Here is a 27,592-nt window from a genome sequence, read left to right as displayed (position 1 = left end):
AGGTACCAACTTTTCTAATGCTTCCAGATATCCTTTAGTTACCTCTTCATCTAAATGGGGTTTGGTCCTAACCCCACCCCCTGCTGCAGGTTGGCCCAACCAAGATGTAGAGTAGTATTTTGGCGTAAGGATATACGCCAAGCAATGTAGTGGAAGGTTAAGCCTATTCCACCGTTCACACACACAATCATGAATCAGTTTGTACAAGTTGGGATCTCTATTATGAACAATGTCTTTTATTTCCCCCAACATGGTATCCATTTGCTCATACACCTCGCCAATCACTGGTTTTTCTGTATCTGCAAACCGAATCATGTGATAAATTGGCTTGGTGAAATCCAATACCTGCCTCACAGTTGTCCAAAACTGCCCATCAAGAGCGGCCTCCTCCACCATTTCAAAACCTACCATGTCAGCTACATTTGTAGCCCTTTCCTTTAACACCTGCCAATGTGGACTTGATACCATGCTAGCTAATGCCTCTCTTACCTTCAAAAGGCACCTGAAGCTGAGGTAATAGCTACCAAATCTAGTCCTCGCAATCTTCAGCAACTCCAATCTCGAGTGACTGCGGAAAAGGCCATGGGTATTGCTATGATTTGTAATAAATTTTATCATTTGTTTTCCTTTCTTGTACAAATTACCAATCCATTGGTATTGTTCATTTTTGTTTTTGACAATATCATGCAACAGAAGGTTCAATGTGTGAACCAAACATCCAGACCAAAATATGTTCGGGTATTTATCCTCAATAATTGCTCCCGCTGCCTTACAATTAGGAGCATTATCAGTGATGACTTGGATGACATTGTATGGGCCAATACGCTCAATTGTTTCAAGTAATGCTTCTGCAATGTTGATGGCGGTCTTGAACTTGTCTGAGTAATCATGTGCAGCTAGAAAGATGGGACCACTAACAGACACAGCAAGAACACTTATCAATGGCTTGCCTTTTACATTTGTCCATCCATCAGATACAATGGACACCCCATTGTCAGTCCAAGAACTTGTCATTTTATTCAAAGAATGTGATATTTTTGCTTTTTCATGATCAAGGCCAACAGTTCTTGCCTTGTCATACCCAGGGCTCTTGTATCCTTTAGGGGTATCATTTATGGCAAAAACCATTTCGTGCCAATAAGGTGAGCGCAGAACATTGAATGGTATCCCACATGCATAGAGAAACCTGTAAACTTTTGAATCCACATCATTCCTACACCCCTCATCAAGGAAATCTGATATGGTTCTACGCCTTAAAGATGATGACCCTGTGCCTCCATGTCCATATCCACTGCCTTGGGAGGATGCTGAAGGAGTTCTTTGTGATTGTGAGCTTGGTTCAAAGAAACCCCTTGATTTTTTTGTTCTGTATTGGGTTTCCTCCTCTTCCGTTATGTATTTGGCTCTATCTGCTGTTGACACCGCTGCACAAGTTTTGATTCCTATTTGTTTCTCTCCATCCCATGGCCTTTTCCCGCAGAGGTGTCTTCTAGCACGGGTGTATGAACCTGTGTAATCAGTGTTGCAATGGGGGCAATGAAATTTAGTGGTTCCACCCCCTCCCCCTGTTTCAGCCCTGTGAACATATTTCCACAATGGAGTTTGGTCTTGTTTAGTTTTTTGAGGGTCATGTTCACCCTCCTCCACCTCCTCCTCACTGGGGTTTTCACCCATTTGACTTTCTTCGGCTTCTTCATCCCCCTCTCTAGTTTGGGGCCCCCTCCGTTTCCTACTCTCCAGCACCATAATAACCATAAAAGGGACCAGGAAGAGGAAAATGCCAATAAATATCGCTAGGTCCATGGTGTTTGATGTTTGTAGGGTTTTGATTCTTGAATCTACAAATTAATTTAATTTATTGGGATTAATTAATTTAATTTATTAATTTAATTTAAATACATGATCTTTAAACTCAAACAACTAAATTAAATTAACTAAATTAACTACCTAACCAGCTAAACTAACTAAATTACTAAGTTATTTACCTCTGCAGGCTTGCTCCTCGCTCCTTGGCACTTGCTCCTCGCTCCTCAGCCCTTGCTCTTCGCTCCTTTGCTCTTGCTCCAGCTCCAAACTCAAGCTCAATGAAGTTATAATGAATTTTTTTTGGCCCATTGGGCTTATAAAACTAAAAAAAAAAATCTAATTTTTTTTGTTTTTTCGGGTCCGGCGGATTTTTTTGCCGCCGAACCGCTCTCAGCCCGACTCGAATCGCTCCCGGAGCGATTTTTAATGTCCGGGAGCGATCAGGGAGCGATTGCTCCCCGATCGCTCCCGGGCATTAAAAATCGCTCCGGGAGCGCCGGAGCGATCGCTCCCTGCGTCGCTCCCTAACAGACCAGGGAGCGCAAATTTTTTTAAGGGAGCGCGCTCCCGAAAATCGCTCCCGTCCGGGAGCGATTTTGGGAGCGTGCTCCCGAGCCGCTCCCGCCCGGAGCGCGCTTCGGGAGCGGGTTCGAGGAGGGGGGGGGGGCGCTCCCCCGCAACACTAACTTTTTCTAATTTCTTTGTCCTTCTTGGCACTAACTTTGGAGAAAGTGGATTTTCTTGGGGAGTATTCATTTTTCAACCTCGAAAGTGTGACCTAGGATAATGTCAACGCTCAGAGGATGAATTTCAAGTAGTCACATGCCCCAGACATTTCGCAGGACCACTTATTTACATCAATACATAGAAATTCATTTAAAAAATCCCATTTTGCGAGAATTTTTTAATTATTAAAAATTTCTACTTAGACCTAGTCAAATTCCATGAAATTTCAGAGATGACCTAGCATGGTAATATACATTGACCCTAGACACTAAGATGGACTTAAGGCACGATCTTCAAGCTGTCACCCTGGCTTTGGGGTATGCAGTGAGTGAAAAAACCTAGAAAATTATTCGCCGCTAAAAAGTGGGAATAATTAACCAAGTAAAAAAAACACTCCAAGGTGTACTCGCTTGTTGATCGAGTCTCAATATCCTTAGTTTGTTACATGGCTTTATTTCATCATGCTAGTGTCATGTTTACAATGTCCCAGCAAGGCTACGAAATCTGAGTACAATGAAGAAAGAGAGAAGAAAGGGGCTTATAAGCCCTGTTGAAATCTGGAACTCTGAAAGGTTTGATATTGGAGGAATATTCTGAAGTATCCTTAGGCATGGAATGGAGTCTTCAAAAAAAACAGGTGCAATTTCAGTTGTCAATGGGCATCATTTGAGAGCAACTATTCTTGGCATTGCTTGGAGCAATAGACGTGAAGCAAACTTGGACAGTATTTTGGCATCTTTTGAAAACAGTATATGGGCCAACTTTGGAACAACCTTGTAGCAAAATCTTGGAATGAAGATACTTATTAGAGCACGCTTTGGACTTGTTGGAGCAACTTTTTGAAGTAGACTCGAAACATCCTTTTGATATAAGTTAAGGCCATCACCTTGAGAAGCATTGTTGGAAGACCTCATTGTAGACCCTAAACAACTTATTGGAAGACTTCTTAGGAGAACTAAAGTAGATGTGTTGAAGCACTTCAAGGCAGTCTTGAAGGAATCATCCATGAAGAAAGAGCATTGTTGAAGCCCTCATGGAGTAATCTTGAAGAAAATTGCTTGTGCAGGTATGAAGAGCTTTGGAGACACATAAAAGCCATGTTGAAAATGACCTTCATGGACTAGCCTCTGTAGCAAATCTTGAAGTTTTTTTCAGGACTTATTGAAGAAGATATTGGAAGTCCTGAAGGAGTATTGAACCCACCTTGAAGAACAGAAGCAGAGGGTCGCAGCCCTAGAGAATTGGAGACCTCAAGAAGACCACGTTGAAGCTTGAGCCAATAGAGAGGATTGGAGTCCTCAAGAAGACCAAGTTGGTGCTTGGTGAAGCACAGGTTGGAGGCTAGTTGATTTGAAGATCGGAGTCTTCATCTAGGGTTGGAGCCTTGAAGAAGTAGTGTACAAATTGGAAATTGAGTATTCTCAAAGAAGATTGGAGTTCTTGTTGTTTTAATTAATAAAGTTATTCTTTTGTTATATATATATATATATATATATATATATATATATATATATATATATATATATTGTGTTTTGCTTTTAAGTGATCTTAACTAGTAAAATAGCAATTGTAAAAGGAAATACTAAGTCACCCCCCCTCTCAGTATTTCCAACACTTATAGGCTTCTAGTTGTTCCTTTGAGGCTGCCAAATGTAATCTTCCTCTACGTGAGTGCTGGGGATGACTTTAGGAACAGGGTGGACATTACTACAATATGTCAGTGTAAAGTGAAGACAATTCCTTGATTTTCTACATTCAACGATCTTGACCACCTGTCCCACAAATTTGCGTGGAGATTCCTTATGCATTTGCATGGAGCTCATTTTGGCATGTGTGAGGAGTTCTTTGTTGCCTTATGCGTAGACTTTAGACTTTAACCTTTGAATTCTACCTCAAATTAAATTACGCCTTGAGCAATTCGTGGCGCCTCAATATTTCAATGTGCTACATTTGTCGACTCTGCTTATTTGGATTGTGGACCCTGTTGACCACTGGAGTGGCACTAGAAGATTATCTGAAGACTCCATGCCCAAGGATGTACCAAAGGTTGCTTGTACCATCAGAGATCATCATACTACCAGAGTTTTTCAACTCTACTTCTTCTTATCATTTTCTATTGTACTCAAATTCCACAATCCCTGCAGGGACAATGTAAAAGTGATACTAGTATGAGGAGTTGACTCATGTAATAGACCTAGGTAGCCTAGGACCTTATCATCAAGCTAAGTCACCTGACATGGGGATTCGGGATTCGTAGGATTTGGGATTCGTGGTGTCGGATTCGGACATGTTGACCCCCCGGAACAGGACACGTAGGATTCGTTATATATTATTTTATTAAAATATATATATATATATATATATATATATATATATATTAAAAATTAGATATTTCTTACACAAATTTTAATTAATGATACAAATTTATTGATTTCAAATATAGATCTTCATCTATAGCTATTAGCATGCATAGTACATACAAAATTCAAATACATGTCAATCTATTATCTATTTCTTATGCTTGGCCCTCTTGCCACCACGAGAAATGTCTAATCTTTTAGTCTTATCGGAAAATCAGGATCTTTGTCATTAATATAACCCTCTAAGCATTAATATCCAGAGGTATCTTTGTCATTACCTCTGTATCTGTATAGGGATCTTTGTCATTAATATCACCCTTTAAGCATTAACATAAGATAGAACAAGCATAACATGTCAAGTCAAGATTTTGTTTGAGTGATGCGTACATTTTTAGGAGGGTCACGATACAGGAGTTCGACAACCAATGTCACTAACATCAAGGTACATAGAGGGATTGGTGCTCTTGATTAAATACGAGTTCCATACCCTAATACATGACAAAATTCAATGGAAACATTGCAATCCCCCAATCCTAAAATCCTGAAAATCTGATAAGTCTGTTGGATTTTAAATGAAATCTAAAATTCTAGTTTCTCCATATGAAATCCAATGAGGCTGGAACCACTCTCAAACATACTGAGTCATTTCATGGTAATGTTAAAAACTTAAGTAAAAGGATGAAAATGAAGATTAAGGAGAATGTCACTTTTACTTTAAGAATTTAACATTACCATGAATAGCATATCAATACTAGGGCTTAGACTTGATCATTAAGCTGCCAAAACGCTTGCCAAAAGAAAATATGAGTGGTTGTAATGACCAAATGTGGCCTTTTCATACCCATGCAAGTCACTTTTTCCGCCTAACGAGTCCACACTGCCAAAATCATGACATGCAGTCGGATTCAACGTGTCAAAATAGGACACGACGTGTCATGGTTTTTGGACACGAATGTCGAGAGAATCGTGTCGGACACGATGGATTCAAGATTCGTGGGGCCTATAGGACGAATCCGGTTATTTAGTCATCAAGTGAGTATTACTCTGGGAGGTTTTTTTCACTTGGTTAATTATCATCTCCTTACGAGAACTTGATAATTAATTGAGTTTTTTCCTCCAAGCATAACCCCAAAGCCAAAGTACGGTTTGATGGTGAGGCCTTGGGTGAATTCTAGTGTCTAGGGTCATTGTATATTACCATACTAGATCACACAAAAAATTGTGGAATTTGATTAAGTCTAGGGGGTCATTTTTTAATTTTTAAAATTTCCCGCAAGGTGGAAATTAGAATAAAATTTGTATATGAAATGTAATAAGTGATGCCTAGAGAAGTTGTATGAGGTATGAGTAATAAAAATTGCACCTCTCACCCTCAAATTTCTACTATGACACACTTTGAGGGGTTAAAAATGTGTTCTAGACTCTCAAAACCCACTTTTCCTTAGTTTAGTGGAAACAGTGGCAATAAATTAGGCCAACAATTAAATAAATGGAGAAAAATGAATATCCACACATGCTAAATGATCTGGAAATGAGGTGGAAAATTATTGATGAGTTAAAGTGAAGTTCCAAGGTGATGTGGACTCCTAGATTCAAGGAAAAGACATGTGCTCCAAAGAAATCGAATTCCATGGAGGGGACCACGAGTTTCTCAAAGGGAAAAACACATTTAATGAAGGAAATTCGAATTTGCATGATGAGTCAGTTTTTGGTGGGCTTTGGACTTGGAGTTTCACTGGAGATGAGTGGAGAGTGGTCTCCTACCACTCCACTCCCATATACACTTGTCCCTCTTCAACAACGAGTTGGCCTCTCAAGGATTGTGTGGGTCTCTCTGGGGAATTTGAATTGCATGAGGGAGCTTTGGGATCATCATCATCACACTTGGCACTTGGTTCTTCATTGGGATCTCCACCCATTCTTCTATATAATAGAGCCTTGAGCTCTCATATTGTATCTTTTGCTACAAGCTATTGTGCTTGGGGAAGCTCTGCTTCTATGTACACTTGTTCTTCATATGAATAAAAAGACTTTGGGGTTCATTCATGACTGTTATTCCATTGGAGCATGTGCTTGGTTCTTTGATGGTATGATCTTCTCTACTTGTGCTTTAATGTGTTTCATTTCTCATATGCTTTCATAGAATTGTAGATGTATAGCTATCTTGCATTTACAATTGGTTTATGAATATGCTCTAGGTGTAGACAATCTCTAGTCATTTTCATACAAATTTCTAGAGTTATCTTACCATTGTTTATTGATTAATCCATATGAACTAATATGTGTTGGAAGTTTTGTAGAAGACCATCTTTTGGATCAACTAGCAAGCGTGAGGGGAAGTCTTCAAGAGACCAACCCACTCTTGGCCTAGTTTTCAAGGAGCTCTCATCGTTATTTGAATCTCATAAGTCTAATCTTTCGAAGTGCTTGTTTTGCAAGGTCCTCCTTTTGACATAGTTTGTGCATAAGTTTAAAATCTCAAAAAATTATTATCTTTTGATCTTGTGCTTTCATTTCCTTATCTAGCTAATCAAGAGCTTTTCACAAGCTAGACAAGTGATGGGGTCTTTTCCCATCACTTGATTTAGTTTTGTACATTATTTTGTAGTATACTCACTTATTTGCATGCTCTCTTTTTGCACACTAACCATGTCTTAGTTTTGCAGCCCTAACATCTTTCTTGTAGTTTCCCTCAAGCATTCAAGCTTCTTTTCAAGGAGGTCGTGGGCATTTGGAGGACCTATCAAGGAGGCTAGGTCATGTGCCTTTTTAGGAGCTTACTCTCTCAAGTTGTAGAATCATTTCATCTCTTGAGGCTCCCATAGTTTGAAGGGAATTCTGTGTTATTGCAAGATCTTATATTGTATCTTTCCATTATTCCTTGGGCAGCCCTCTAAGAGGCTCTAACCTCATTGTAACACCATAATAATAAAAATTTCTGTTTTTGTTGTGGGAGTATGGGTTTTACCCATGGCATCCTATTTCTCCATTTAGGGAGAAAGGCTTGTGGGTGGACTGATTGTTGACATTTCCATTTTCACATAACATGCATGCTCTAATTGGAAAGTAACACAAATCACATTTCCTTTCTTAAAGTTTGCTACAAGCTTGCACCATTTATCTTTGTTGCTACAAGCTACAAGTTCACATTCTATTTCAAAGCAATTTACTCTTATGCAAGCAACTCTCTTATTTCTAGCAAACTTTGATATATTTAGCTTGGCACTTGTTTAATAATCACTTATGCCTCATTGTTATGCTACATTTTTCTATCTTGAATATTGAAGCATTGTGTATTGGGCAAGTTTATTTTCCAAAGAAATTGTTTACTTTTATGTCAAGCTAATTATCTTTCATTTTCTCAAGTTAAAGTTTCCTTTTGCAAAGCTATTGTGGGCATCAATCTTATTTCATTCACTTTCAAGCATTGCAATCTACCTTGGGAATTTTACATGCATCAAGCATCACTAAAATCGACCTCCAACTTAAGTTGGTTGTATAGACTTTAGGGACCCTCCACCCCTATTGACTCTTCACTGTGAGATCCAGATTTCCGAGTGAGGGTGAGGTGTGGGGATAGGAGTTTAATTGAAACGTTTCCATTGAATGCAACTAATAAAATAAACCAAGAGCACATCTACATCACATCTTTACTTTACTTGCAAATGCAATTCTCCTATTTATGCTATCTTGGATTTACTTGAGTCTTGTTTGCAAATATCACTTTTATTTCAAGAGGCATTTATTATGCAAGTATTGTGAATTCTTTTACTTTTGCAACATTTAGCTTTCTTGTACTTGGAATATCTTTCATTGGTGCAACTCTATTTCAAAGTTATTTCATATATTTGTTGCTTTGATGATCATTTAAGCTCATGAGTAATTGATGTCATTATCTTGTCATTTGGGCATTTACTTTCAAGTACTATCTCCTTTATAGTTGCAATTGATGTTTATATGTTTATCTTGGTCTAACATTTGATTTTGCAGGATTGTCTATCATTGTATTTTGATTTCATTTTTTGAGCAAGCTATTGTTATTTAATTTGAATCCATGTTACTTGGGAGCGGGAGCAGGAGCGGGGAGCGGGAGCGAAAACGGGAGCGGGAGCGACCATTTTCAGAAGCTCCCGATTTGGGAGCGAATCCCGGAGCGATTTTTTGAAAATATATATATATATATATATATATATATATATATTATATTTTTTAATTTTTGATACATATATGTCAACAAAAACATGTAGAATGATGAATTAGATATAAAAAACATAAAAAAGCATAGATTGAACCATATAACAACAATCATCTAGAAGTTATAATCTTCATCAACCACGTCCGCAAGTTAGTAACATAGTAACATACAACATATTGAGTCTCATGATTCATCAATCTTAAAGTTTCAAGCTTTCAAAATTCAATATATAACATTTATCATCATTGATCACCAAAGTTGTACTTGTAAGCTAAGTGTAACCATTACAACAAATAATATCTAACATGAAATGAAATGTTATAAAATGAAATGAAATGAAATGAAATGAAACAACTTTCAACTTTCATGAAGCATCATATTCATAATTCATTACTAATGAGTTATAATTGCCAACTTCAAACTTAAATTGTCATATATTGTTTAAAAAAATATCATAATAAATATGAAAGAGTCAATTGTTATAAAAGCTACTAGAAACTAGAAAAGAGAAGTAAATCTATTATCTATTTCTTATGCTTGGGCCTCTTGCCACCACGAGAATGTCTAATTTTTTAGTCCTGTTGCAAAATCAGGATCTTTGTCATTAATATCACCCTCCAAGCGTTAATATCCAGAGGTATCTTTGTCATTACCTTTGTATCTGTATGGGGATCTTTGTCATTAATATCACCCTCTAAGCATTAACATAAGATAGAAAAAGCATAGCATGTCAAGTCAAGATTTTGTTTGAGTGATGCGTACATTTTTAGAAGGGTCATGATAGAGGAGTTTGACAACCAATGTCACTAACATCAAGGTACATAGAGGGATTGGTACTCTTGATTAAATACGAGTTCCATACCCTAATACATGACAAAATTCAATGGAAATATTGCAATCCCCCAATCCTGAAATCCTGAAAAACTGATAAGTCTGCTGGATTTTAAATGAAATCTAAAATTCTACTTTCTCCATATGAAATCCAATGAGGACGAAACCACTCTCAAACATCCTGAGTCATTTCATGGTAATGTTAAAAATTTAAGTAAAAGGATGAAAATGAAAATTAAAGAAAATGTCACTTTTACTTTAAGAATTTAACATTACCATGAATAGCATATCAATACTAGGGCCTAGACTTGATCATTAAGCTGCCCCACTCAAAAACTATTTGTTTCTTTCAAAAAAAATTGCATTTCGAACATTACTACCAAAAAAAAATGCAAAAAAGGCAAAACGCTCCCAAAAAGGCAGGGAGCGAAATTTTTTTTAGGAAGCGCGCTCCCGACCCGCTCCCAAGTCGCTCCCGCCCGGAGTGCGGATTGGGAGAGGGTGCGGGGGGGGGCGCTCCCCCACAACTATGATTTGAATATATCATTGAAATTTGCTCATTTAGTCATATGCTTGCTTAATACTTGGAAACAAATTATTTTTGACAAGTAATCCAAACTAACCTTAACTTAATCTCCTAGAGACTTGTTGACCACTACCGGTCAACTACCCATGCAGTACACCCCCTTTTTCTTTGCAAAAAGGGGTAGCACCTGATCGACGTGTCCGTGCCATCCTGCAGTCATCAGCAGCTTAATAATTTTAATTGTAAACCCAGTCTGCATGTATGAATTGTAAATAATCTTAGCAGATATGAGTCGTGTATGTAAATTACCTACGTGGACCTAACTTTCTAGTGATAATCTACGTCCCGGAAGGTTTTTCGTCTCACCGATCCATGATCGGCAGAGTTTTCCTTCAGCCTGACCCCAAAGGCGGGATGGATTTTGTCATTAGAATTTTAGGAGAATCCTAGTGTATTAATCTGCTAGATTATAATTGTGTCGCAGAACTGGGTGGTTTATGAGGGTTTGTGTTAAATGGGTTTTTCACCTTAAGATGTAAAATTGTTAAAGTCATGAGGTAAAGTGTCTTGAGGGTTAGGAAATGTTTTAGTCCCTCATAAGTCCTAAGTCCTAGGTCCTAGGGAATTTTTTCCAAAGGCTAAGTTCGAGGATCCATTTAAAAATGAATTAAAAATTAAAAAATTAAAAATAAATAAATAAATAACTGAAAAATAAAAATAAAAAAAATAATAATAATAATAATAAAATAATTTTAAAATAAAGCAAAAACCCTAAAAATAATAAAATAATAATATTTTGAGTGAATGCATGTAAAATATCATTTTTTAATAAATCAAAGGATGAGATTAAGAGGGTCTTGATTCTCATCAACGGTCGAGATCATTTCGTCATGGATCACTCGAACTAGCCGTTGGGATCATTTCCTTTAAATAGGGTGCTAGGGGTCATTTCAGATCATTAAGATAAGATCTGTGAGTCTTGTGCTGAAGAAGCTCTCTTGTAGTTCATTTTTTTTGTGCAATAAAGAAGACTTTGGGGTTAAAAATCTTGCTGGTGTTACTCTTCTGAAAATGTTGTAAGATTGTTCTATTTGTTCTGCATAATTTTATTTTCAGCCATTAATGATAGCTTAATGAAGATTGATCTAGGCACAGGTATCTTCTCTGATCTTTGGGGTTTGAATAATAGTTTAGATTCTGAAATATAGTGGCAGGTATCTCCATTTGATCGGGGTTTCACTATTGTTTTCTCCTTCTATGTTAATGGTTGATTTTAAGCTGTGCAGGAAATCCTTTTTCAGATTACCGGGCGTTAGGGGAAGTTCTCGGCTAAACCAGCCATCTCGGGTTGTGTTTTCTGAAAGAGCCCAGCCAGTTCTTGATCCCGGGCTTATCATTCGAAATATTTTTTTTTATGAATGCATGCAGGGTTTTCTGAAGCGTTTTACATTTAAATTAAATTCTGATAATATTACTGTGATTATTGATAAATCTAGCTACTAAAGAGCCTTAGATATGTAAATACTGTAATTATTTAGTTGGCTTTAGGGTTTTGTCTCTAGCATATTTTATTTCTGGGTTTTCTGTTATTGTAGGTTGCAGGTACAAGTTTTGAAAGTTTTGCAGGGTCTCTTTTTCGCTGTCCAGGGGTTTTTCAGATCTGGAAAAATTTTCACATCAGTTTCATTTGATAATCAGCTCCTGAGTTCTCACTGTCAGATCATCATTCAGCAAACTCAAACCAGCGCAGCTGAGCCTCTCTACCAGGCTGCCAGCTGCCTCACGTCTATCCCATTTGCTGCAAAATCTGCCATTCAAATCCTCTCTACAGTCATCTCAGCTCCATCTGGGCTCCATCCACTCCACGCAGTTTCTTTTCTTCTCCTACCCATCAAACGCTGTTGCTATTCATTTACCTTGCCCACGCATTTCAAAACCTGCGCACCTGTGGTTTAAACTCCGTGAATTTATACATGGTTTCCATCAGCAGTTTTGTCTGCCGTCAAGCTAAAACCGCACTGAATTAAATTTCTGTTTTGAAAAAAGTTTTCTGTAGCAGGCCGGTCCATGTATGCGTTCTGGTGTATGCATACCCCTCAAGGTCTGCGTGGAACAAGCACTCATCAACTCCGCCCCTCAAATCCTTCAATGCATGCCTGTTCTCATCGCACCTCCAAAAGCTTGTGTGTGGCTGTCGCTGAGGATATTTTTGTGGGCCTGCAAACGCTTAAGATTTTTTTTCTCCGCCGTCAAGGTCCATATAATCCACACGGACCAGCTGTTTTGCGTGATATAATTACCGTTGGATGTACATTGAATGGTAAAGAGCAAAGGCTTCAGTGTGGGCATCAGTAAAACATTCATTGCTACGCAGTGCAGTCAATCTTCATTCATAAGCCAGTAGCAGTCTCCTCCTTTCCCGCCGTCACCAAGCCGTCTCAAATCTGAGCAGCCAAAGATAAGCAAAAGTCGAAAGTCTGCGCAGGCATTAGCATCCGGATGAAACCGATTCGGTCAGCACGTCAGGTTGCTGGAGGCTGCACGCTTCTGGGCCGCCGTCGTATTCCCCTCTTGCCCGCTACACCTGCAAACGATAAACGCAATCCGGTATGCTTGTAGCAAATCGAAGGTAAGCATAAAGGTTTGTTTCTGTTAAGAGCACGACTTCTTTGTTTTGATAGCTCAGCGTTCGGTTTTTATTAGACGCATTTGCGTGGTTATGTTTTAGGTTTGTTTAGATTTAGTTTTAACATCGTTTTGTTATTTAGGATTTAAGCTTAGGTATCGACTTATGTATATTTTTTAGGTTCTAATCTAATGTTAGATTTATTTTAATAGTTTTTTTTTTTTTTAGATTTTTATTAAATATAAAAAATAAAATAAATTTGTTAGGGATTAAAATTTTAAATTTTTGTTAGTTTAATTCTATTAATTTTTTAAAATTTAGATTTTAGTTTTAAATTTACTTTTAAAAAATCATAAAAATTTCAAAATTTTCAAAATCATAAAAATTTTCTTTCAAAGTGTAGAACTGGATTCTATTTTTTAAAGCTTTCAAATTTTTGCCATAATTTGAAAAAAGCATAAAAATATATTGTGGAAATTTTATTTTCGCCAGATTCAGTTGTTTTCTCAGGAAATTATCATGTTATATTCTTATGCTGAGATTTAATTTTCAAGTCTGAATACGAATGTAATATCTGGTTAATGATTCATGATTTGAGTGGTTGTGTAAAGCGTTCATCTCTTCAAAACTTTCAATTGCTGGATATCGTTATTGAGCTTTGGCCATTATAAGAACTTTGTGGTTTTACTGGATATTTAGCATCATTCAAGATATTTGATGACAAATGATTGCTGTTCATGGTCTATATTTCTATATCATCTAACAAGTAATCGTTTAAATATAAAGGCACTGGTCTTTTAACTTCTAAATCCATTTAGTGCTTATCCTATCGTGTCTCCCAACCAACTGGTCGACAGTTGGTCTTCGTCATTTCATAGGGTCTACCCCCCTTAGCCGTGGGAGACAGGCTTAAACGGAGAGATCAGGGATCAGGGTGACAGCCCCCGGTCTGAGCGTTGTCATGACAATCTGTGCGACAACATTTTTTGGCGCCGTTGTCGGGGACAGAGTTTTTTTGTTCCTGGCGTTTCATCGACATTCATCTTCTCATCTTTCTCATCTCTCATTTGAGCTGGCAGATTCAACCTTTTGGGTTATCATTTGGATCTTTCATCACCTTATCTTTCGTCATATCAGAAAATTCTCTTCGACTTGTTTCTTGTTTGGGTGGCGACTCCATTTTCTTATTTTCCCAGACAAGAAACCTCTTTCATATCAGCGTGTTTGTTGCTTTTGGGATCCTAGATTTAGATTCATTGTTCAAGTGGCGACTCCACTTCTTTCATCTATTAATTTTCTTGAGCAGAGATCTAGTTCTATCATCCATTTGATCCCTTATTATTCATCATGGATTATTCATTTAAACCATGTCATTTTACTGACCATCTCCATGATTTTCCGGAGGAGGCCATTTCCAAATTACCTGTGTTCTCGGGTGGTGATTCAATCGCTATTAGAAGGCATCTAGGCTTGTTTACTCGTATAATGATCATATATTGTAGACCCCCTCAGTTTAATCATGAAGATATCAAAATGCGTCTTTTTGTCTTTTTTTAGAGGGTGATGCTTTGAATTGGTTTAACAATTTTCCTAAGGATTCTTTCACTTCTTTACAAGACATTGTCAATGCTTTTAAAGATAGATATGGTAATCCAAACAACTTGCCTTCTGCCCCTAGAATTGTGCAACAGAATGAAAGTAATTTGATAAAAGGTCCAGCTGTCGGCGAAAGATTCCAAGACGATTCTTCATATCAGAATGTGTCGTCCACCTGTACTATTTCAGATCAAGTCCATGATAGTGGAAAAGCAGGGACAAATGACAACGAAAAGGAAAATCAAAAGCAAATTATACAGGAACTAATGCTGCTGGTAAAAAATATGGAGATTAATCAAACTAATTACGTCAATGATGTGAGAACTTTATGCACCCACCTGGAAAAACGTAATGGGGGGATGGAGATTATGCAAAATCAGCATGCTAAAAAAATTGAGGCCATGAAGACTAATCATGACACAGAAATTAGATTTATGCAAAGAAAGTTATCAGGCTTAGAGGAAAATATGATGACCATGAAAGTTGATCATGATAGGGAAATTAATTTTATGAAAAACAAGTTATTAACTATGGATGAAGAAATGACTATCATGACGTTTGATCATAATAATCAGTTGGCCACCATGCAAGCAAATCATAAAGAAGAAATAAACTCTATGCAGTATTGCTTGATGAACTTAAAGGAAAAGACCGATAAAGTAATAAAAGATATGGAAGAAGACCATGTCAGGCAAATCAATGCTATAAAGGTTGAACACTCCAGTCAGATAGATGCCATTAAAATACAGGTTCAAAAGTTTCAACAATGGTCAGAGGATAAAAGAAACCAGGAAACATCAATAGATCAGGAGCCTTCTCATTTGCCGCAACAAGCTCCATCTTATTATGAGGAGGTCATTGGTTCGATTGAAAGATGGTTAATTGAAGGTGATCCAGATAGACTTAAAAATGATAAAGATCAGATGCAGGATAAAGAAAGACATGTCACGCATATCTTACATACTTCATTTGATAGCTTTGAAACAGAAAGTTCCATGTCATCAGTGATACAACCTGCCACAAAGAAAAAGCGCAAGAGAAAGAAAATGAGAAGAAGATTTGATGCATCAAACGGCTGCGAGCAGCTTGATTTTCGGATAGGGAAAAGTCCTACCATATGCAGAATTGGACATGGCACATCCGACAAGCAGCCGACAGATTTGCCTGAAAGCAGGCAAATGCTCAGTATACACTATATTGAACACATCTGATGCCATGGGGCATCCTTTGTATTGTATTTCTAACCCTACTCCTTGTTTTTTCAGCATTTTTATTTCTGTTTTAGGATTAGATTTACTTTTCTAGATAGTTAATAAATGAAGAGCTTTTATCTTTCCTGTGCTTAATGTATATGATGATTTTTGGATGGACGCTACTTATTTTTGTGTTGTATGGATGCAGATTCTGGATTCTCACATTCCTACAGAGCAGCAACGTGTCCCCAAGTAGAGCTAGATGTTGACCACTACCCGTCAACTACCCATGCAGTACACCCCCTTTTTTTTTGCAAAAAGGGGTAGCACCTAATCGACGTGTCCGTGCCATCCTACAGTCATCAGCAGCTTCATCATTTTAATTGTAAACCCAGTCTGCATGTATGAATTGTAAATAATCTTAGCAGATATGAGTCGTGTATGTAAATTGCCGAGGTGGACCTAACTTTCTAGTGATAATCTACGTCCCGGAAGGTTTTTCGTCTCACCGATCCATGATCGGCAGAGTTTTCCTTCAGCCTAACCCCAAAGTTGGGATGGATTTTGTCATTAGAATTTTAGGAGAATCCTAGTGTATTAATCTGCTAGATTATAATTGTGTCGCAGAACTGGGTGGTTTATGAGGGTCTGTGTTAAATGGGTTTTTCCCCTTAAGATGTAAAATTGTTAAAGTCATGATGTAAAGTGTCTTGAGGGTTAGGAAATGTTTTAATCCCTCATAAGTCCTAAGTCCTAGGTCCTAGGGAATTTTTTCCAAAGGCTATGTTCGAGGATCCATTTAAAAATGAATTAAAAAGTTTGAGGATCCATTTAAAAATGAATTAAAAATTAAAAAATTAAAAATAAATAAATAAATAACTGAAAAATAAAAAATAAAAATAATAATAAAAAAATAATTTTAAAATAAAGCAAAAACCCTAAAAATAATAAAATAATAATATTTTGAGTGAATGCATGTAAAATATCATTTTTAATAAATCAACGGATGAGATTAAGAGATGTCTTGATTCTCACAACGGTCGAGATCATTTCGTCATGGATCACTCGAACTAGCCGTTGGGATCATTTCCTTTAAATAGGGTGCAAGGGGTCATTTCAGATCATTAAGATAAGATCTATGAGTCTTGTGCTGAAGAAGCTCTCTTGTAGTTCATTTTTTTTGTGCAATAAAGAAGACTTTGGGGTTAAAAATCTTGCTGGTGTTACTCTTCTGAAAATGCTGTAAGATTGTTCTATTTGTTCTGCATAATTTTATTTTCAGCCATTAATGATAGCTTAATGAAGATTGATCTAGGCACAGGTATCTTCTCTGATCTTTGGGGTTTGAATAATAGTTTAGATTCTGAAATATAGTGGCAGGCATCTCCATTTGATCGGGGGTTCACTATTATTTTCTCCTTCTATGTTAATGGTTGATTTTAAGCTGTGCAGGAAATCCTTTTTCAGATTACCGGGCGTTAGGGGAAGTTCTCGGCTAAACCAGCCAACTCCCGGGTTGTGTTTTCTGAAAGAGCCCAGCCAGTTCTTGATCCCGGGCTTATCATTCGAAATATTTTTTTTTATGAATGCATGCAGGGTTTTCTGAAGTGTTTTACATTTAAATTAAATTCTGATAATATTACTGTGATTATTGATAAATCTGGCTACTAAAGAGCCTTAGATCTGTAAATACTGTAATTATTTAGTTGGCTTTAGGGTTTTGTCTCTAGCATATTTTATTTCTGGGTTTTCTGTTATTGTAGGTTGCAGGTACAAGTTTTGAAAGTTTTGCAAGGTCTCTTTTTCGCTGTCCAGGGGTTTTTCAGATCTGGAAAAATTTTCACATCAGTTTCATTTGATAATCAGCTCCTGAGTTCTCACTGTCAGATCATCATTTAGCAAACGCAAACTAGCGCAGCTGAGCCTCTCTACCAGGCTGCCAGCTGCCTCACGTCTATCCCATTTGTTGCAAAATCTGCCATTCAAATCCTCTCTACAGTCATCCCAGCTCCATCTGGGCTCCATCCACTCCACGCAGTTTCTTTTCTTCTCCTACCCATCAAAAGTTGTTGCTATTCATTTACCTTGCCCACGCATTTCAAAACCTGCGCACCTGTGGTTTAAACTCCGTGAATTTATACATGGTTTCCATCAGCAGTTTTGTCTGCCGTCAAGCTAAAACCGCACTGAATTAAATTTTTGTTTTGAAAAAAGTTTTCTGTAGCGGGCCGGTCCATGTATGCGTTCTGGTGTATGCATACCCCTCAGGGTCTGCGTGGAACAAGCACTCATCAGCTCCGCCCCTCAAATCCTTCAACGCATGCCTGTTCTCATCGCACCTCCAAAAGCCTGTGTGTGGCTGCCGCTGAGGATATTTTCGTGGGCCTGCAAACGCTTAAGATTTTTTTTCTCCGCCGTCAAGGTCCATATAATCCACACGGACCAGCTGTTTTGCGTGAGATAATTACCGTTGGATGTGCATTGAATGGTAAAGAGCAAAGGCTTCAGTGTGGGCATCAGTAAAACATTCATTGCTATGCAGTGCGGTCAATCTTCATTCATAAGCCAGTAGCAGTCTCCTCCTTTCCCGCCGTCACCAAGCCGTCTCAAATCTGAGCAGCCAAAGATTAGCAAAAGTCGAAAGTCTGCGCAGGCATTAGCATCCGAATGAAACCGATTCGGTCAGCACGTCAGATTGCTGGAGGTTGCACGCTTCTGGGCCGCCGTTGTATTCCCCTCTTGCGCGCTACACCTGCAAACGATAAACGCAATCCGGTATGCTTGTAGCAAATCTAAGGCAAGCATAAAGGTTTGTTTCTGTTAAGAGCACGACTTCTTTGTTTTGATAGCTCAGCGTTCGGTTTTTATTAGACGCATCTGCGTGGTTATGTTTTAGGTTTGTTTAGTTTTAGTTTTAACATCGTTTTGTTATTTAGGATTTAAGCTTAGGTATCGACTTATGTATATTTTTTAGGTTCTAATCTAATGTTAGATTTATTTTAATAGTTTTTTTTTTTTTTTAGATTTTTATTAAATATAAAAAAATAAAATAAATTTGTTAGGGATTAAAATTTTAAATTTTTGGTGTTTCCAGAGGAGCTACTGGAAGCCGATGCGCCGCTTCGGGGTAGCCGCTGAAGGATCTGCGCAAAGCTGTCCATCATCGCGTTCCGTTGTCGCTCGAGTGCTTCTTCGAGCAAGATTTTGATGGGATCTCCTGCCCCCTCGTCTTTCTTCTCGTCCGCCATGGGAGGCCGTCGGGATTTGCGAGGCTGGTCTTGCAAAGGTTCAACAAGTTCAAGCCCTAACTCCTTATATCCCGACCTTGTTGGGGACATGCAAAGAAAAACAGAGAAAAAGCAGACCGCTCTGATACCACTGATCTGGATTTAAACAGGAACGCAACAAATTACAGAGATAACCATATACACAAAGATGCAGCGGAAATAATACTTCATTTCATTAATGGAAAATACTGAAATATGCTTACAAACAGAAATGGCAATAAACTAGCTAGGGCGATGGTAGCTTATCTCTGGGAAGAGATGTGATGGCTACATGCCTCTGAACTGTGTTACAATGAGGCTCGAAGGCCTATTTATTGTTGAGAAACAATGGACAACCTTTAACATTCCAAAACCTAACCCTAGGAGATGAAACGCCAAACTGTGGGCCCCGTTTGGGTAAATTGGTACATCAACTTCCCGGGGTCGTAACTTTGGCATACAATCTCCGTTTGACGCGTACAATAGCTCGTTAGAAAGATCTATCCGAGCACTACCACTTTGGGAAGGGAAACATCGGTCCATGGACCCATGTTGCCCCCAGATTTCCCAAAAAACGTCGTTTAGGGCCTCAAAATGGCTCCGGAAGTTCAGGACCCGAAAAACTGCTAAAAATAGTAAGTTGTGCTACAATTAAGGAACTGAAAATGCTGAGAAAGACAATGGTGGGGGTCCAGGTGGACTTGGCAGGTGGCCACCAATATCCACCTGGATCATCAAAACAACCCAGAAATTTATGCAACTTTGGGGATGTACTCCTCTCCAAAAACCTAGAAAAACCCAAAAAGAGTTTTGCCTTGTTTTGACCTGCCAATTTCAACCCCTTGGGGATTGCCCTCCTCCAACGCTGGTTCTCACTGCCTGCAGCTGAAACTGTTGTAACTTGCTGCCACAAGGCTGGAAACCTCCCCAAATCATGCTCCCAACAATATCTCTGCAACCCCAGCTCCCAAATCCTCCGGCTAAACCTCCAACCAAGAGTCCCCCTCTAGTGACTGCACAATCCTGAGTGAGGATGACGCAGTCCCTCCAATCTGCAGCTCGAACTAGGTGTATGACTGACTATCCTACTGCAAATTCTCCTCCCCAAGATGACAATTCGATGTGGGCAATGGAAGCCCTCCTAGGGTGGCACTCGAAGTCCACCAAAGAGAGGGATGAGCTTCACTCCTTGGGAAGTTCTTGTGCTAAACAACGCTTTGTAGCTTAGCTAAACAGCCAAAGCAACAACGAAATTCTCAAATGATCAAAAGGCCCCAAATGTTGCTCACTTCCTCCTATTTATGCTTGCTCCCTTGGGCCCCATGTGGGTCCCATCAAATATTTCGATCCCCACTTAGGAAATTCGAATTTCCTTCATGGGGTGCGTATTTTTGGGTGGGTGAGTGGCCCCCACAATCCACTAAAATCACATCGAACCGTTTCTCCTAAGTTCTCCGACATATTTGCCTAAAGCCAAAAATATCAAAATTTCCAAAATTGATTTTCTTCTCTTTCTTAGACCTAGTCAAATTCTTTGAAATTTCAGAGAAGACCTAGCATGGTAATATACGTTGACCCTAGAAACTAAGATGGACTTTGTTGTTGCACAGATTGTCATGACAACGCTCAGACTGGGGGCTGTCACCCTGATCCCTGATCTCTCTATTTAAGCCGTCTCCCGTGGCTAAGGGGGGTAGACCCTATGGGATAAATGAAGACCAACTGTGGACTAGTTGGGTTGGGAGACACAACAAGGCAATTTAACCCCTGATTGATTTTAAAATTAATGTACTAGTGCCTTATGGAGTTAATGATTAAATGATTATTTATTGAATGTTGCAGAAGTATAAACCATGTAAAACAATCATTTATCATCGAAATATCCCAAGCGATGCAAGATGTTCGATAAACGCACAATGCTTTAACAATGATCCAGCAATTAAATTTCTAAAGATTGAAAACATTAAACAACCATATAATTTAAATGCTAATCAATTACCACTTTCATATAGCTAACTTTAAATAAACATTTAAATGCATTTAACTATAGAAAAGTGGAACATAGATACCACAAAAACCACCAAAAATGAATTTTCAATTTTTTGTTAAGCTTTTTCAAAATATTTTTTAAATTTTTATATATTTTTTTATATTTTTATAAAATTCTAAAATCAAAATAGAACAAAATTAAAATCCTAAATTAAAATCTAATCTAAAACCATAAAGGAACTTTTTTAACCTTTTATGAATTTTAAAAAATTAAAACTAAAAATAAATCCAAAAAAAAAAACTAGCTTTTTTTAACTTTTTTTGTTTTTATAAAAAAATTTATTTTTCATATAAAGTTCTAAGTTTAAATATACATATAACAAAATGAAAATTAATATCTAAACTAAAGCCTAACTCTAAAATCTAAACTAAATATACCTAAACGTAAAGCTAACACCTAAGCTAACCTAAATCATATAAACATAAAAAAGAAATTTAAAATCGAAATTTGTGATTTTTGATTTATTAAAAAAACTAAAACAAAACTAAACTTGAACTAACAGCCAAAAATGAAAGTCGATTTGCTATTTAGTATTATTATTATTTTTTTATTTATTTATTCATAAAACAAAAAGAAAATAAAATTTTAATCTAAACCAAAAACCAAAACTAAACAAGAAAAAACCTAAGGATTAAAACCTTTTTTATGCTTTTTGGCTATTTTTATATTTTTATGATTTTAAAGTTAAAATGAAACAAAAGCAAAATAAAATTTAATCTAAAAAAATCAATTTTTACATTTTTATATTTTTTGATATCTATAAAATTCTAAATAAAATCTAAACTATACCATAAAGCCCAAAATCCAAATCTAATATAAGCTAGACAGCAATGCTTTATCAAAATTTAAATAACTTACCAAGAAATAAAATTTATGCTAAACAAAACCTGAACCAAAACTTAAGCTACCTGTAGCATAAAAAAAATCGAATGCTTTGTCTATGTTGTGTAGGTCGGATGGCTGAAGGAAGGTGTGAGGAGCTGCAGGTGATTTGGCAACGGCAGCAGGTAATGGTAGCTCGATGATAGATGCAGCAAGGATAAGAATGGGATGAGCTGAATGCAAAGGGCTGTGGCAGCGAAAGGTTGGACGGATTGTAGGTTGAAGGTTGCGTGGATGGACAGGGATGTGTATTTGCAGTGTGAGGAAGTGTGCAGACAGAGAGAGACGGTGGCAGCGTGCTCCTTTTTTTTTTAATTTTTGTTTTGTTTGTAGGTTGACAAGAAGGAAGACGGCGGCAAGGAGGACCACAGAACAGAAGAAGGAGCTGAGAGCTCGATGGCACAAGGGCTGCGTGAGGCAATTGACAGCTTGAACAAAAGGTTCAGCTACGTGGAAGAATAAATAAAAAAATTAAAAAACGCCGGAAAGGAGAAGCTCGATGGAGATCGAGGGATGGTCTGCGGATGAGATGGATGGATGGCGTGGAGATGGGCGTGAAAGAAACACGTAGATGTTTGTTGCGGATTAGGCGAAGGAGGGTAGATGCAAGCAGAGAGTTGCGTGAAGATGAAGAGAGAAATTGCTTGGGCATGAAATGAACGGGCGGCGTGAAGGGTGAAGGGAATCACGCAGAGAATAGAGGAGCTGATGGTGCAGCTCTTGTTTGCGGGTTGGGTGGAAGCAGAAATGGTGATGCAGAAAGCTATGGATCGATGAAGTAAAGCGAGCTGCATGTGAGGAACAGAACTTTGCGTAGATTTGAAGAGATATGTAGGTAGAGACTGTCCAGATCTTCGAGGGTAGATGTTGGAATGGCACGCAAGGAAGAACTACGGTCCCTAAAAAAATTTCAAAATTTTTATGCAGCAGTAAAAGAAACTCTCCAGTCAAGAGCAGAAAACCCTTGAATTTCTTCAAAAATTGTAAAAAATTTAAAGCAATCCGCTTCAAATTACCTGATGGAAACCCTGAAAAACTTTTAAAATCTATATCTGCAACCTGCAACGGCAAAAACAGAACACCAAGAAGTAAAATGTGCAAGGAAGAAAATTGGAAACCCTAAAACCAGTTAAAAAAATTACAATATTTACAAATTTTCGACTCTTAAGCAGCCAGATTTGTCAATAATCCACAGTAATATTTTCAGAATTCTAAATTTAATGTGAGATACTTCAGAAAACCCTGCATGCATTCATAAAAAATTTCAGATGATAAGCCCGGGATTAAAACTAGCTGGGCTCTTTCAGAAAACGCAATCCGAGAGTTCGCTGGTTTAGCCGAGAACTTCCCCTCATGCCCAGTAAACTCAAAACTAAGATTTTTCTGCACAGCTTAAAATCAACCATTAACATAGAGGGAGAAAACAATAGTGAAATCCAGATCAAATGGAGATACCTACCATTATATTTCAGAATCTAAACTATCATTCAAACCCCAGAGATCAAACAAGACACCTGTGCCTAGATCAATCTTCATCAAGCTATAATCAATCGCTGAAAATAAGATTATGCAGAAAAATAAAACTATCTTACAGCATTTCCAGAAGAGTAACACTAGCAAGATTGTTAACCCCAAAGTCTTTTCTTTATTGCACCAAAAAAATGACTACAAGAGAGCTTTCTTTAGCACTAAACTCTGAGATCCAATCTGATCTCAAATGACCCCTAACACCCTATTTAAAGGAAAAAATCCCAATGGCTAGTTCGAGTGATCCATGTCAAAATGATCTCGACCATCGATGAGGATCAAAATCCCTTTTAATCTCATCCGTTGAATTTTTAAATGCATTTTAATATTAAAAATTTAAAACTTTGCATTTATTTTCTCAAAAATTGACTTATTATTATTTTATTATTTAATTTTTTAATTTTTTATTTATTTATTTTTTAAATTTTGTTTTATTTTATTTTTTATTTTTTTAATTTTTATTATTATTTTTATCTATTTTTTAATTTTTTTAATTTTTATTTTTGGATCCTCAAACTTAGCCTTGGGAAAAATTACCTAGGACCTAGGACTTAGGACTTATGAGGGGATTAAAACATTTTCTAACCCTCAAGACACTTTACATCATGAACTTTACAATTTTACATCTTAAGGGGGAAAACCCATTTGACATAGACCCTCATAGACCACCCAGTGTTGCGACCAAATATAATCTAGCAGATCAACACACTAGGATTCCCCTAAGATTCTAATGACAAAATCCATTCCGGCTTTGGGGTTAGGCTGAAGGAAAACTCTGCCGATCATGGATCGATGAGACAAAAGACCTTTCGGAACGTAGATTATCGCTAGAAAATTAGGTCCACCTAGGCAATTTACATACATGACTCAGATCTGCTAAGATTATTTACAATTTACACATGCAGACTGGGTTTACAACATAACATGATCGGGTTGATGATGACAGTCGAATGGCATGGACACGTCACTCAAGCACTATCCCTTTTGCGAAGAAAAGGGGGTGTATTGCTACGAGTAGTTGACACGTAGTGGTCAACAGACTTTATGCACGATCTTCAAGCCGTCACCCTAGCTTTGGGGTATGCAGTGAGTGAAAAAACCTAGAAAACGGTTCACCGCTAAAAAGTGGGAATAATTAATAGAGTAAAAAACACTCCAAGGTGTACCTTGTTAATCAAGTCTCAACATCCTAGGTCTGTTACATAGCTTTATTCATCATGCTAGTGACATTTTTACAATATCTTTCTAGGGTTGTGGAATCTGACGATTGAAGAAAAAAGAAGGAGAAAGGGGCTAAGAAGTTCCGATGAAATCTGAAACTCTGTGGGTGCAGGAATGCTCTGAAATATCCTCGGGCATGGAGTCTTCAAGTGCAACTTTAGTGGTTAACAGAACCCAAATTCCATATTTTTTCAGAAAGTGTATGAAACAAATTAACACTACTACATAACCATCTTCGAATCAAATTTCTAGATTTCGATACAGCAATTATATAGACTTCAAATATTGCTATTGACAAGGCTATTTATTAATGTATTGCAAACTCCACTCCAAAAAATCGATATAGAAGCAGGTTCCATTGATATATGTGGTACATATTGCCCCTTGCATGACAGCTAATTACTATTTGAAATCTGCAGGAAAGTGCACGCACATAGTTTACACTTTGACAGAAAAATAGGATAGGGGTAGAGAAATACAACGCACCACAGGAAGAACTAAAATTCCTGTTCTCAGAAGTTCTTGAAGACAGGACCTAAGTATCTCATAACGAGCTTGGAGTGTAGGAGGTCCAATATATGCTTTAATATCTGCTCTATCAATAAATGCAATATCTGTTCCAAAGCAACAGGTATAACAAGATTAGTCTTGACAGCATTTACGGGACAAATTATAATTTTCTTCATTCAAAAATAGTATGCATAATTCACACTTGAGGATAAACAAGAAACAAAAAAATCAATGCAGCGTGGCAACATCATGGAAGACATGTCCCCTTTCACCATACCAATAGCTGCTGTTATGTTTGAAGTTGTTAGAACAACGATATTGGAGCAGGATTTCAGTCTGTCCAACTGTGTTAACAAAGCATTAACAACCTGTCTGTGCACAGCGTGAGCATCAAAACTGATGAAGCATATATGACAAGTAAGAATTACAAATATCTCGTTACTCATCCAATTACAAAAATAAAAATGGTCATGACTAGAAACTCCTAATTCACTTTTAATATTCAATGGCTTGCATGATTTGCCTGAAGTTTTATCAACGCATTAACATGCACAACAATGCAGAGTGGAGTTTAGCTACAACGATACCCTTATAGAGTCAGAAGGCTCTGAGCCAGATAATGCTGCTTGTCTTGCAGCAGCCAGGCTTTCCACCTCGTCTGTAAACATAAAAACTCCTTGAGCACAAAAACAGGATGCAAACTTTAAATATTTCTACAAAGAAAAAAAGATTAAAATGTATCACTGCTGTATTAATTCCAGTAAATATTAACACTTGACAACCTCAAAATTATCAGATGCAACTTAATTTATGGTCCCCATGTAACCCATGACATTCATGCAGATTGTATTTGCAATTTCCTATTTTTTATGAATAATTTATTTAGTGCCTTGCATGCTTCTAATTTAATTTGTTAAATCTTGCTCTGAGCATTCAGAATGACTTGATCATTATAATATCAGCAAAATAACTATAAAAAATTTGAAATTTCAGTTTCCACCATGACCATGCTGATCCAATAACAACTGCAGGAATCCAACACCGTATGGTCCATGTATTAGCCCCAAGGTGCCCATTAACTTATGTTTTCTTGTAGTCTATGTTTTCATTAATGGCATGTATCTGACGGAAGTCATCTAATGAAAATCTTATTGTTATTATATGATTATGTAATTTGTCACTTTAAAAAGTGGGGTCTGAGGTAAGACACGGTAATTATGAAGAGTTAATTCGAATAGATTACTTAGGAAGTCTTAATAGCATGAGAAAACATTTATTCCTCAACCACCATGCATGTGATCCTCTATCTGTATAAAGAGGACCCCATATTCTAGCATGAGTTATTACCAAGAGTGGAGGTATTCTCGCTGGATATTCTTTGTCAGCTCTCTTTTTGTTAATCAGGTGCATATATATACATGGACTGCAAGTTGAATAATGAGCTTCATGACAGTTACTGCATTTTTTTGTTAACGGATAAATTCCCCTCACCCCCCATGCTTAACTGTTCGGAATGAGGAAACTGGTACCTTGCCAATGCCTGTGTATTCCCATCTTCCCCACTTTTCCAAATGGAGGGCAATATTAACTTCCAGCCGCAATAGTGGGTGGTAAGCATGCAAGACTAAGTGATAATGGATCCCGTGAATTCCATTTGCATTACAAGTTAGCAGAAAAGATCAAACCAACTGAGCTATTGCTCGGGCCTATGATTATTCCTACTTTATGTCACTGATATTGTGATTGTTTCCTTCTCTAACTTATTAATTCAATTCAAGTGCAGACATTGTCTCTTAATCATTGACATTCCAATCTCATGACTATGGCTGAGTTGCACCCAGGGTTGCAGGGAAGTGCAACCCTCCCTCCCCTCAAACCTCCCCAGGAGCACGCTCCCTACAAAAAATTTCGCTCTCTGGCTTTTCTCAACGATTTCATTTGCAAACACATTCCAAATGCAAAAAAAAAAAATTAAAAAACAAGAATTTTTGAGTGGGGCAACCTAATGATCAAACCTATGGCCCTAGTATTGATATGCAATCCACGGTAAGTTAAATTCTTAAAGTAAAGGTCCTTTTACTTAAATTTTTAACATTACCATGAAATGACTAAGGATTTTTGAGAGTGGTTCCGACCTCTTTGGATTTCATATGGAGAAAGTAGAATTTTAGATCTCACTCAAAATCCAACAAACTTATCACTTTTCCAGGATTTCAGGGTTAGGGAGATTCCAATGTTTCCATTGGATTTTATCATGTACTAAAATATGGAACTCAT

At 37.5% G+C, this 27,592-nt stretch overlaps 1 protein-coding gene across 1 annotated transcript in view; it reads right to left on the bottom strand.

Moving 5' to 3' along the window:
- The window catches only part of LOC149173498 (pachytene checkpoint protein 2 homolog), a 404,891-nt gene that overhangs the window by 92,774 nt on the left and 284,525 nt on the right, over nt 1-27,592 (bottom strand). Inside the window, exons 10-12 of the mRNA XM_089424627.1 lie at nt 25,903-25,973; nt 25,593-25,683; nt 25,292-25,419 (exon numbers count right to left, since the gene is read on the bottom strand). Of these exons, the coding sequence (XP_089280753.1) occupies nt 25,292-25,419; nt 25,593-25,683; nt 25,903-25,973 (290 nt within the window). The remainder of the gene's footprint in view (nt 1-25,291; nt 25,420-25,592; nt 25,684-25,902; nt 25,974-27,592) is intronic.

This window comes from Pinus tabuliformis, chromosome 4_2 (assembly GCF_031772625.1).
Source record: "Pinus tabuliformis cultivar Carrire ecotype Pingquan chromosome 4_2, CPIR1, whole genome shotgun sequence".
NCBI classification, from domain to species: Eukaryota; Viridiplantae; Streptophyta; class Pinopsida; order Pinales; family Pinaceae; genus Pinus; species Pinus tabuliformis.
This window is presented reverse-complemented; position numbering and strand designations above follow the sequence as displayed.